The sequence below is a fragment of the Haemorhous mexicanus genome, chromosome 1, assembly GCF_027477595.1.
Source record: "Haemorhous mexicanus isolate bHaeMex1 chromosome 1, bHaeMex1.pri, whole genome shotgun sequence".
In the NCBI taxonomy this organism is placed as follows: Eukaryota; Metazoa; Chordata; class Aves; order Passeriformes; family Fringillidae; genus Haemorhous; species Haemorhous mexicanus.
Genome location: NC_082341.1, coordinates 132,218,098 through 132,231,937, shown reverse-complemented (window position 1 = coordinate 132,231,937; position 13,840 = coordinate 132,218,098). Strand labels below are relative to the sequence as shown.

The 13,840-nt window shown below is 34.3% G+C and overlaps 1 protein-coding gene across 1 annotated transcript in view; it reads left to right on the top strand.

Moving 5' to 3' along the window:
• The window catches only part of MMP16 (matrix metallopeptidase 16), a 166,037-nt gene that overhangs the window by 90,214 nt on the left and 61,983 nt on the right, over positions 1 to 13,840 (top strand). Inside the window, exons 3-4 of the mRNA XM_059863264.1 lie at positions 97 to 219; positions 8,824 to 9,128. Coding sequence (XP_059719247.1) covers positions 97 to 219; positions 8,824 to 9,128 — 428 coding nt within the window. The remainder of the gene's footprint in view (positions 1 to 96; positions 220 to 8,823; positions 9,129 to 13,840) is intronic.

Sequence of the window (13,840 nt, the reverse complement as noted above, 5' to 3'; positions counted from 1 at the left end):
ATTATATATGTAGATAATTACATGTTTTTATTAGGGATGCAGTGGCTATGATTTTTCTTCCATGTTGCTTTAACTGTGTTGTGCTGTTTCTTGCAGCTGGATGAAGAAACCTCGATGTGGTGTGCCTGACCAAACAAGAGGTAGCTCCAAATTTAACATTCGTCGGAAACGCTACGCGTTAACAGGACAGAAATGGCAGCACAAACATATCACTTACAGGTACCAAACATATTCCTATAGGAATGCAAATGTCCCTAACAGTAATGACTTTTCATTTAAAGTAAATATAAATTCCTGAGTGTTTTTCAATACTGTGAGATGTTTATTATTGCTGTTTGATATTGAAGTGCTACAATGGATACCTCCTATAAGTATTTATGTGCTGCATAAGAACCAAGTTGTTTTCTTGGATTAAAACTGCATGTATTTAGTAGCCAGTAAATTCTTCAAAGTCTACAGCATCAATTAAACACAGCATTTCAACACCCAGTACTTCCTTAGGGTTACCTTTCAACTTTCTTGGCAACTGCACAGGGAATATTGCTTTGAATCTAGGAGTGCTGTAATGAAACTCAGATTTCTAATTTAAATATGTAAAATAGGGTATTGAAAGGAGTCAGTCTCTGCAAAATGTAGGCACCTATGGGTCTGTTCTAAGTACAAATTAATTTGATTATAATTTGATGAGTCACTGACCCAACCATTTCTGGTCTAGGTGATGGTGGGCATAGGAGTGTGTGCAGGGCAGTACATCTGTATAACTCCTGAGTCTGGCACATAGTAAGCACAGTGTGACTGCTGTCAAACTGAGGCCTTGAAGGGAAAGTTAGACAGAAACTTTCAAGATGTACTCACTGGAGCTCTGTCAACCAGAGAAAGTGTCATTATGTATATAATATAATCTGTCAGCAAACCAAGGATTCAAATACAAACTGTTGGAAAATTTATATGGCCTCATCATGGATTCCTGTAATATCTAACAGGGGCAAGTTCTGAGGGATAAAATAGTCTTCAAATTCATTATCTGGTGCCGTTATCCATGAACCCATACAAGTATTAAATTGAAAGTTCAGAAGCCATAATTGTCATATAGACTGTTCCTCCTACCCTGGTGAAGATATAGTTTCATTAGTAACCCTGTGTCACCACTGTGGTTTATATGGAATTAGAGAATTCTAGTTTAAGACATTGCATTCTGATATAACATCAAGCAATAGACTGGCCCCAGCAATAGACTGGGGCTGGTATGTTGCATTGGCTGAAGTCCTTTATTGTTAATGTAAATGTAATTTATAGTTGGTTAGAATAAAAATGCCCACCTGCAGCACTTTACATCTATTTGCATTTTAGAATTTAAATGCAGTGTGGGCACACTTAGGAGGCATGAGTAGTCATCTACTCATATGTGTGGTTTTCTACCACTCTGATTTGTACAGTCTGATTCCCTATTTCATTACAGGATTTTTTACAACAGTCTAAATCCTACCCCTTGTATATCTTCTGGACTGTCACCCAAGGCATTAATCCAAATAACAAATGAAGGTGTCCAGTTTTAAACTAAGTGACAGCTATCTAGTAATCTTTCTCACTTTGAAGAATTTATAGCAGTTCTTTTTCTCCTGCCTCCCCTCTTCGAAAATGCCCCCTCTCTCACTTTGACAAGACCTCCAGTCAAACAGAGCTTTGAAGTGAATAAATCTGTAATATTTTTGGCAGTAAATTACAGTACAAATTACATTTAAAATAGAAACCCTAAATCTGATTAGAATAAAAAATGATTTTATACTATCTTTTTGAATTAGAAAATAACCCAAAGCAAATAAAGACCAAAAAAAAAAAAGAACTAAGATTCTTTTCACACTTTTCACCAATTTACTCCTTACAGGCTTATGACATGTTAAATGAATGACATTTTAACCTGCTTTGTTTCCTAAAATTTTAACCATATCTCTAGTATCATTAATCTGTTCCATTTTCCTCTGTGCCATTCCTCAGTGTCTTTATAACCTGCAGGTTTCCAGCTGCATTCTGTGCCTTCCTGGCCAGTTGAACCTTGCAGTCTGAAGTGTGCTTGCTAAGCCAGTTTACTAATTCCTCCACAGAATGAGCAATTTCTCCTTCATTTCAGTGCATGCTACAGCTTACAATCTTTTGGAAACCAAAACTAAAACCCCACAACAAATACTCCAAAAAGCAAGCTCCCACACCTCCTTGCCCTGGAACTTTTCCTTATTTTCAACCTGTAATTTTTCCACCTGAAACAGTTCTGTAATAATTCAAGGTGGAGCTTCAAAGAAGCGACTTAAAATTACAATTATAATTAGAAGTTGCATTAATAATGTATTTTCCCCCATATTACATTTTGAACATTTATTTTGTCCTTTTGGCAACATAGTAAATTTTGGACTTAGGTGATATTTTTTTTAGAATGTAATGTGTTTACAGACAGAACCAAAATACAGATTTCCAGCATTGAAAACATCAGCATGGAATGTGCAATGTGCTGCATTAATTATGCTTGCTCTTCCTCAGGGAATGCATCTTTCTTCTCATTTGAACTGATGTGTGATGTTTGTTAGAATTTCTGTTTTCAGTGAAATCACCCAGTTTACAGTATTTTTCTGCCTGGTATAGTTCATGCTGATAAACCTTGTGAACATTATTAGTACTCATGTTCTAGCATAACACTACTTTTACAAAAAAAACCAGAAAGTCTTTGAGACTTTTTACCAGCCAGAAGAGTATAGGGGTGAAAGAGAACATCTAGGGTACAAGAAAGTTATGACTCCATTACAGAAAAAGCTACAGAGGTCTTAATGACATAATCTTAATCTTTCCTTAGAATTTTAGGCTATGTGAGGTTACAGAATGATCTCTGAACATTGTACAGAATCAGATAAAAAATTTAAGAAAGCTATGAACAGATTTTTAAAAATTAAAGTTTTAAAAAAAATTTTTAGGGGGTATTTATGAGAGCACATATGATTCTCAAAAATATAGTCACCTTCTCTTTTGCTAGAAAAGTAAATAATCCAGTACTTTAAAGAAGGAGAGACAGTGTGAATTAATAAAATTATCAGTTTTGTAGAAATAGAATATAAATGTTTATATGTCCATTTTAGACAGAGAATCATTGAATATGAAGCTCTCCTCATCAGAATTCTGTGCATACTATTCATAATCTGAACTCCAGCAGTCAGTCATATCTCAATTGCCCAGATTATTCTATCTGCAAAATACTTTTGCAAGTAAAATTGGAGGATATTCTGTAAAATAAAAGATTTGTCTTGATTTATAACCATGAGTTAGAACCTGTAACGATTTAAAATCAAATAATAATTGAAAAGCTACTCTGATTTATTTTTTCTTGCTTATGTAAGGAAAAAAAACCAAATTCAATCAATCAGAAATATGTAATAATTTAATTGGTGCAGGAAACTTAGCTATAGATAGTCAATAGCTTCATCCCAAACCCACTTCAAATAATTTCATTTTTTTCTAGACTTTATAGGACAATGGGTCAAGCCCCAGATAATTGTCATTTTCCTTTTACAAGTTAGATATTTCCTAGATTTCATTTCTGAAAGAAGATGAAAGAGTTGAACAGGTCTAACTTTATGCTGTTCAGATAAATGAATGAATGCTAGCTGGGAGCTTCAGTAGGCAATGAAAAGTCTTATCTGGCTTGTTAGCAATAGACTATGCAATTTCTATAATTTAAATGGTCCATATTGTGTAGAATATGGAGAGCATTCCTTCTTGGATATTTGAAATCCACTCTAAAAAGAAAAAGAAATACTGGAATAAGAAAAACTTTGAAAATACTGAAAAAAATGTTAGTGTATTAATACAAAGTAATATTTAGAACACATTCCATGTTTATTTTGCATTTTAGTGATTTTAGATTACCTAGTAACATCTTATGACATTGGATTTGTTAAAATAGCTTCCCTATAAAAACATTTGTCTGTCAAGTATTTTACTAATATTGGGTTTTTGTCTTGGAAATCTCATCTCTTTCACATTTCATCTTCTTTTAATGAATATTGAGGAGAATGTCATCCATGAAAATGAAGAGGCAAGATAAATATAAATTCTTTCAATCATGGCAGCAGTAGGTTGAAAATCAAACCCACAGAAAATCAAAAGTAATAATTCTGGTTTAGGTTTAGTCAATGTGAGCAAGAGCTAAACGAGCCAAGATAGCACTCTCAGTCTATAGCTACAAAGAGTCAGCAGACTGAAACTGGAAAAAGTTGAAGCTGAAAAACCTCATGTCAGTGAGAGATTAGTGAAGCAACTTCATAGGAACCAATTTCTAGCAAAATTATGGTGCAAAGTGAAATATGTTTTTGGCCAGAGGTAATTTATTACTTTCAATAAAAGTTATAGTGTGATTAAAAGACAACCAAGCAAACAAACAAACAAACAAACAAAACCCAACAAAACCACCAACCCAAGAAACCATGAAAACAACAAACAAACCCCCAAATTTTTGGTTCAGTTTAGGTGTGATTTGCATCAATGATAATAAAAAGGTTGTGTCAACAACTTTTTCAAATTTAATGTATGTTTCAATTCATTTTACTTGAACAGTTTCATATTGGGCACAGATCTTGCTTTAAACAGATTGTTGACTTCATCTTTTTACCTATTCAGTTGAAATTCCTGCTCTTTCATCTATTTAAATTTCAGATTACTGATTTTACACGGTCAAGTGAGGTATATCCTGACAATCTTGCAAGGCTCCTGGAGCTGATGCAGCCAAAAATATGTCAGTAAAACATGTATAATTTTTCTTTTAGGATATTCTGGGAAAGGAGTGGGAAGGGAAGGAAAACCCAAAGCTTTTCTGAAATCAATAAGACTCAGTATTCTAGAATAACACTCTCAAAACAAGACTCTTCAGGCAGCTGTAGAAATAGTACATGAACATGAAAAGTGCATATCTGTGATAAAATCTAATTGTTCTTGTGGAAGACATGTATTTTAAAGTTATAATGCTTGAAGAAACTATCAGGTTGAAAATCATGCAAAACCAGCAATGATAACCACAAAAAAGCATAATCAATTGATACATGGCGGTGGTTTTCTAAAAATAATAGCTCTCAAAATTTATGAAAGGTATAATTCATTTATTAGTTCATAAAAAATGGCATTAAAATAAATATTTCATCTTATAAATTGCCTTTTTTTCAGTAATGACAGGATCTTCAACCTCTTTATAAAGTTGCACTGCCAGTCTGGTCAAGGTCAGCTTTGGATCTTTCTCTCATCTGAACGTTGCTTGGAAATGATCACTTGGCATTGAGGCCAGGAAAGCAATACTTAGAAAAAAGATGGACTGTTTTAATGAAGGGCTTTGTCTTGCTATTCTTTCACCTTGCAATAAGAGTGGTTCTGGGTTGTCACATCCTACACTTACTTCTATTTGAGTTCCATTATCTGGACATGATGAGTGTAAGATACCCAATTCCTGTCTTTTTTTTTTTTTTTTTAATTTTACTCCTGTGGGAATTACCACTATTTCAGGTGATTTCTGGATTTAAGTTGTGGATCTAAATAGAAAAGTGTTCATGTGAGATATTATTTGCTATTGCAATCGTAGGTCTAAACTGAAGACTTTTAAAAGATAAATCCTAGTATCTCTGGTAATTGATAGACTGTCTTTATGGATTGATTTTACTATACTTCCCCCTTGGAGATTGTATGATAAACAACATGAAAGAAATGTAACATAACTTGGGTTTCAGATATCTGCACTGGCGAATTATTTTAAGCAAAGTTCCCAGCAAGACAATTTAAATGTTTGTGTCATTCTTTTAGGATTGAACCTGGATTGTGTTTAACACATTAAAAGTGGACAGTTGTTTTCTGTAAACACTCTTGTATATGAATAACTGCTGGTTCATGTAATTTCTCTTGCAAGCTACACTTTTCAGTATAATCTTGCCCACTCCAGAATGTTGGTTTGGAAGCCAGAAATCTCTCTGGATTTAATACAGAAAGTATTATTTGAAAAAATCATACTTTACAATGAATCAGGAGATGTAGAATGCTATTTCAAAAGTAAGTCAGTAGCTGAATCCAGTGGAAAATATCTGCTATCAAAGGTAGCGTACTCTAACTTGGGAGTGTGAAACTAGCCCAATGGCTCAATTCCTCATTTGCAATCTGATTAAAACTTAATTCAGTGTGGTGGAAAAGCAAGAAAATGTAAAATGATTAGTTTTAACATTTGAGTCAAACCCTTTCAGACTAATTAATTACTCAATTTACCACTAATACAAAATTCCAATCCATTTTTATCCATTTCCTCATTTCACATATAATAGCAGAAGGCCCTTCTTCTGTTTACTTATAACCAAAATGGGACTTTGACTAATCACTAAGATTCCTAAATACCAAAAAATAAAAAAAAAAAGAAAAAAAATCAAACAAACAAACAGATTAAAAAAAACCCAAAGCCCAAGCTATATATTTCAGATGAACTTTTTCTATATCACTATTTCAGTTTTTCTAGACATGCTCTGTTTTCTATGGGAGCCTGTTGATTCATTTACCATATTTCTTACACATATAATAAATAACAGAGGCTCCAATCCTTCCCAGAGCTCTGCTTCAGGCAATACACATGCCTTAGGGAGCACACAGCAGGGCTGACTGAGAGCACATCTGCCAGCCTTGTAAGGGATATTCCTAGCATAGCAACAGTGAAGTTTCTGGAAGTGGCAGTGTAAGTGTTCCACTGTGATGTGGTTTTGAGTTTGTGTCACAGGACAGGTTCCAAAGTGCTGTGCTTTCTCATGGGGCACAGATGGCAGTTTATGAACTTGCTAATTAAAACATCTCAGAAAAACCTAATTCTCAAAGGCAGGAGCTTTCAGAGAGGGGTTCTGCAAGGGCTGATTGTTGGCACAGCGTGTCCAATATTTTTTAAATCACAGAAAATGCAATGCAAGGCTGATCATAAAATTACTGATGACCAAATAATTATGAAGGGGCATAACTGAAACACTTTAAGTTACATGACATTTACATCATGTAGAGTAAGGTAATGCCTACAGATCTGGGGATATTTTCTCTCTGACAGCAAGATTAGTACTGCTGTATTTTATAGTTCTGACAGAGCCAGTATTAAAAGAGCATTAAAAATTGGATTGAGTTGAATAAAAATCACCGAAAATATTCAACAGACTGGAGAAAATGTCTTATAACCTGAGATTTAAAGAGTTCAAAATTTTGATTTCTTTGAGACAACAAAAAGATAATGACTTGGCAGTGCAGAAATGTCTTTTAAATATCTTTGTGTATAGGAGGAAAATCTTTGAAGCTCATGTATGTGAGAGAAAAAAGCAGAATGAGAACCAACAATACAAGCCAGGCAATTAATAAAATAGACAAAAGTATGAATTTGTTGGTTAAATCACCTTTGGAACAAAAGATCAAAGAAAACAATGGATTCTCTCCAATGTATTAGCTTATAATTTCTGTTGATATCTCTTTGGAACATACCAGCTAAAAAATTATGCTTTGGTTAGACAGCACTATTGGGCTCAATACATTAAAATAATTTTGAGTGCAAGTCTAAATATGTAACTTTATGTTTTCCATATAAAGCTATGAACAAAACGTATATATGAAGTAAAATCTATAAAATTACACTTCAAAGATTTTTTTCCATTTATATAAACATAAATACCATATAATCAAGCCCATTTAATGTACCAAACAAATCAATCATTCAAGGTTTATTCATGAAAGTATATTTGTTCTGCTTTAATGTGCCATGCTGTGTAAACTGGCAAAAATATTACATGTGCTCTAGAACTACGCAATTTCGGAAATTTGTGCTGGACATTCAGTCAAGCACATGTCAAATGAACAAAGGGAATCTGATTGCAGCAGTTTCAGAGCAGACACAAACCTAAAAGAGTTTTTGCTGCCCATACAAATCGAGTGGAAATGATGCAGAAAATTGGATAGGTGTGAAATTGATTATTGACATTCATTTCTTGAATTCAATAATGAAAATTAAGATTTTTTTTAAGATGATTTCACTGTAATTTACTAACTATGAGAGTAAACTTCAATTCTGATATTATGTTTGCCTTCAAGTATGTAACTTGAAGAAGTAGTGGAGACTGAAATTTCTTTTTAATACATGTTCTTGAGTTAGCACAAAATTGTCTTCTATAAAATGATTTCTCTGATGGATTCTACAGTGTTATGCAAGATTTACAGATATAATCAGATCATAAAAGGACATCTTAGCCTGAAGTCAAAAGGCTTTGTTTCTGATAAGGAATTTATCCAGTTGCAAATGCAACAAGGCTTTGTGAATACTGGTTGGTGGTCGCAGTATGGAGTTCTGCTTTTGTTAATGAACTCACTAATAAGTAAAAATTTCATTTCACTAAAAACATTTTTCTTTTGATCGGAAGGGACATGACATTCTTTAACTGTGATGGATTCTAATTGTGGTCCAGGAGGTAAACAGTCAGTGGTTGATTAATCTGGTTATCCCACTGTTAAGAATTTTTCATTTTAATATATTTTAAATCTTTTAAATAAAAGATTTTTTGTACTGCTGGGACTAAGCCAGCTAACATAATAAGTTCTAGCTTAAAGGGCTATACAGATTGACTCCATCATTTTGTTCCAGCTTGTTAAAAAATACTCTTTCTATAGTATATAGTGCCAGACTAGCATGTTTTATTAAAAGCACAGAGCTTATAATAATTAGGAGAAAATGGTTATTAGCAGTGTCACTTACCACTCTGTTAAATTTAATCTATGTAATGTTTTTTCTGTTTATTCCAGCATAAAGAACGTCACTCCAAAAGTAGGTGATGCTGAAACCCGTAAAGCCATTCGCCGTGCCTTCGATGTGTGGCAGAATGTAACTCCTCTAACATTTGAAGAAGTTCCTTACATTGAATTAGAAAATGGCAAGAGAGACGTGGATATTACAATCATTTTTGCATCAGGTTTTCATGGAGATAGTTCTCCCTTTGATGGGGAGGGAGGATTTTTAGCTCATGCATATTTTCCTGGCCCAGGAATTGGGGGAGACACTCATTTTGACTCAGATGAGCCATGGACTTTGGGAAATCCCAATCATGATGGTAAGAGAAGATTTAATTTTAAACAAAATAGATAAGCGGCATGAATTTTCAGTGAATAGAACTGCTTCCCTGTTCCCTTGTTCCTAAAGTCACATGGTTTTCTTTCCTTGGTTAACATTACTTCAGAAATATATTTGGTTGATTGCTCTCTTTGAATCCAAGGCTGAAAAGTATCTGTCTGATTGTAATACAGTATGAAAACATATTTTGCTTGAAAAACATTGAATTCTTATTAAGAAACTTCATGATCATTCAGACATTGTACTGGTGAATATTTACCTAAACTACTTTAGTTTTACATTTTTTAATATGTCAAACTTACTTAGGTTTAGGGGAAATATGGAATATTTAGCAGTGGTACAAGAACTACTTCAGCTATCCACCAATTCTGTGTATTCTAATGGACATAAAACCCAGACTTCAGTTTGCATCTGTGATGATGCAGTGGCAGCATTTAGAGGCAAATCTTAAAGATGCCATTCCAAGAGCAGAATTGGTGTTTCCCAAAAACTTTTGAATGTCTTTTGGAATTGTTCATTTTAACATGTCAAATTTAAGTAAGTAGTACATTCCTTATAGTCAAATAAATGACTGCACACCTATCATTTACCAAATAAAGACTAAATATACCCTTTATTCTTCACAACTAAAATCTGGCCGTTGCCAAGCTCTAAGGTGATGTGACTAAATTACTGCCATTATCTGGGAATGTTAATTAAAATCCAAGTCTAACTTTGCATCTCTCCAAAATCGTATCAAAAAAGAGATTTTCTGTAGACATTTTCTGTGTTTGGTGCTGTGACAGGTTTTGTTTTCAAGCAGCTTTGGTTGTCCTGGTAGATCCCTCTAAGCCAGTTACATGAAGTTTGAGACATCTCTTCAGAGACACACAAATTGGATGTTTCTGGCATACAAAAGGCTATAGAGATGGCAGGAAGTGGAGGACTGTTGTATTTCAATGCTACACTGAATTTGTGAATGATGAGAGACTTTATCTAATTCCTTTTCTTTCCCCTTCTCACCTGAGACCCTCCAAGTAAAATTCAGAGCTTTTTATGTTGCAGTATTTGTAGCCTGGGGTCTGCAACAAAACCTTAATTTAGCATTTTAGGAGTATAAATATGGTGTTGTGAGTATTTAATTGGTGCAATACTTCTGCTGTGCTGGAGTCAGTTGAAGCAAGAGCTGTGTAAGGCACTGTAAAAGCCCTCAGTTGTACAATGGCTTCAAGACACTTCATTATTGCAAAACAAGCCCTAGATTCTTACTGGAGCAAAAACTGTGGTATTGCATAGCTCATGTTTGCCTTCTTCACACATTTAGCTCAAAGGAGCACTGGTGGGAGTCCTCTGTTTGTGCAGTTCAGGTACATAGTCAGTCACAGCCTTGTGAGGGTAAATGAAGATGATTTCATGTGTCTGGTTTTTATGTTGGTTGGAGACCAACGCTGCACATAATGTTCAGTTGTTTTGGAGCTATTTCTTGAAGCACTCAGGAAAATCTACAGGCATGTGTACATTGAAGTCAGGATGTCGGTTTAATTGGGATAACTCTTTTGGAGCAGTTCAATACTTTGTATGAAAGTGAATGAACTCCTAGCTGTCTCATTCTTCTTTAACTTAAACAATTTTCATATTGCCAAATGGCACTCATTTCTTTATAGGGCTTTTGAGGTTTGTGTTTTGTAGAGCAATTTTCAAAAGCTATTGCTTGTATTAATGTATTTTAATATATTTTGATGAAAAAATCAAGGGAAAGTAAATTGATGCTATTGCTAAAACTGTGATTTTATGTATCTTAGAACTTTGAACTTTTATAATAAGAAGGTTTGCTATCTATATCACAAAGGTTTAACAGTTATGATTGGAAATTTTTTCTGTGAATTTAATAACTTATGTACTTTGGTGTGCCTATATATACTTTTTTGAGGGACATTCCTGATAAAATAGAATATTCAACGTAAAAAATGGGATTTTTTTGAAAATACATGATAATTAATAAAAATATCTTACCAATGCAAGTTCTCTGAAGAATTTTGGCAACTGTTAGTTTCATTGGTGATATGGTGGGAACCGTGGATCTTAGGTCATATTTGTTGTCCAGAGAAAACTCCCCTGTCATTGTAGCCCTAGAAACATCAATAGATGTGCATTTCTTCTGAAAATGCAGGGCACCAGTTTGTCTGATTGGTGACTTTTAGCTATTAGGTAGGCCAGGTTTCCTCATTGTCTTACTGATTAGCTTGTGTTTAGGAATCCTGGAGGATCATGCAAGTTTTGGGGGTTTCTTTGGTTTTGTTTGGGTGTTTTGTTGGGGTGGTTCTTGTTGTTGGGTTTTTTGTTTTGTTTTTGTGTTTGGTTTGGGGATTTTTTGTTTGTTTTGTTTTGTTGTTGTTTTGTTTGGTTTGAGGGTTTTTTGGTTGGGTTTTTGGGGTTTTTTTGTGACTGGGAAAAATTTCCAGTGGGAAAAAAAGACGAGCACACTATTTGGGATTGACAGGAAAGAAAGACGTACAGCTCTCTTAAGCTTCCTATAATTTTGAGCTGAGTATCAGAACACTGAAAAGCAGAAGGTTGAAAAATATATGTGTGATCTTAGCTATGAGTCATTTTTCCCAGGCGAGTGTCAATTTTAAGATTCATTGTTCCAATAGTCCAATAGCTACCTTCATGTAGTATTATTATGAATTCCGGTAGAATGGGGAAAAAATTTGATGATTTATTTTTATTTTTAAACTTACTCTCACCCCAAGAGGCTGATTTTCTCTGATTTCTATTCCAGTATCCTAGAGAGATTCAAAAACACAGAGCAACTTGTTTACTTAGCAGCAAGAATGCAAAAATAAGGTCTTTTTGAAAAGTCCTAGCCTCATTCTTCACCTTGTACTGTTCTAATGAAAACAGTTTATATGCCATTTACCTCAGAAAAGACAGGCAACTTAATGAAATGCTTTCATAAACTGTTGTCTTTTTTAAAGTAATTTTCATTCCAAATAAGGAATCATATAAAAAATCAGTATTCTGAGTATAGTTAAATACTACAGCAATTTGTTCTGACTACTTAATTGCAAAGTCTTCATACTTCAGGTTTTTCGTTGATTTGGTGGGTTTTTTTCCTATCACATTTGGTCAATTTTCTTGAATTTTACTTTTGTTTAATCATACTCTAGACTCCAAGGACAGTTGCAATAGAAATACATCATCTCCACAGCTCATTGCTGCTTTCCTTTGTTCTCACTTCAATGGTATGTTCTTATCAATCGTGTTCTGTGAAGAGATTTGTGCTTTGACTCCTCCCTCACCCTGAAGAATGAATGAGGCTTTTGTAGGAGTAAAGACTAATGGGCCCATCACTCAGGAAAAAAACTTCCTGTCATACAATTTTACACTTGCAGGCTTTCTACAAGGATATATTTCTTTGCTTTCATAATACTCTGTAAGCAGAGTACAGCTGGTACCTCAACTCCAGCTGAGCTGTGGAGGTCATTTCTCTGAATTTCCATCCATGGTGCTGCAGGTGATCCTAGAAATACTGCCAGAAAGAAGGACAATAGACTTAGCATCACAGGGAAGGAGTAGAAACAAGAACAGAATTTCTTTTGCCAGGGAATAAGGGAGATGCTGGAGGATAAAATATGGTTTACATTTATTTTCTTTCTTTTTTTTTTTTTAATAAGGAAAGGGAACGCTATTCCTTCAACACTTTATACAAAGTTTGTGTTTTGGACTGTAGTCTTCCTTCAGTCAGCCCTCATCTTCTAGTTTCCTGTTTAGCACAACTACTTTTCAAGTTCCCATGGGAGTAGGCTGTTTCACTTAGACTCCATTTCCTTTATGATCTGCCTATCTAGATTTCAGGTGAGATAAGAGCCTTAGCTTCTTAAATTATTTGGAACAGGTTGGTTTCTTCATGCACCTTAGAAAGTATCTTGTGCTCCCAGGCAGTCTCAATTAAAACTCAGGTTATTCTGGTAGTGCTTGGCAAATACAGCAGAAGAAGAAACACTGTTCAGGAACAGCTAATCAAAATGGATAGGATTTTACAGGAAAATGTTCCACAATAGCCGCACTTAAAGATGTAAAAAGGTAAAGGGATAAACAGGAAATGGAAATCATGTTGCATAAGTAGATATCTGAAAAATCATCACTAATTAGGAAAAAAATAATCCTTATTATCTTTTGAACTTAAAAACTGTAAACAAAACAAAACAAAACAAAAAAGTGAAGAAAAAGAAAGAGTAAAAAATCTTAGTATACCAGCCTTGAGACTAAGGAGGGATTTCCTTGTTCCCATGACTCTAATCCATTTAGGTGATATATATCCCCTCATTGTTTTTAAATTTAAAGATTATGGACAATGAATGATGCATCTAAACCAAAAAGTGATAATGGCTTCTTCCTAGGTGTAGCAGTACTCTGGAGATATTGTACTGTCAAAACCCTCAACAAAAATATTTTTCAAAGTATTTTCTTCAATGGCAATATTTCAAATGACTGTGATGAAATTCAAAGTCACTGCCAGGGAGCATCTCAGATAAGTACTGTCTCTGTAAATTTTCTAGTAGCTTGAAAAAAAATCCTGTCTTACGTCCTGTTTTTCTGTACCAGAACTGAAATGGGCATCTTATTAGCCTTATTGCACTGGTTTATCTAAATTGATTTCACATTTGTCTGTCTACATGTACTTAAGTTGGTTTAAACCTTTTTTAAAGC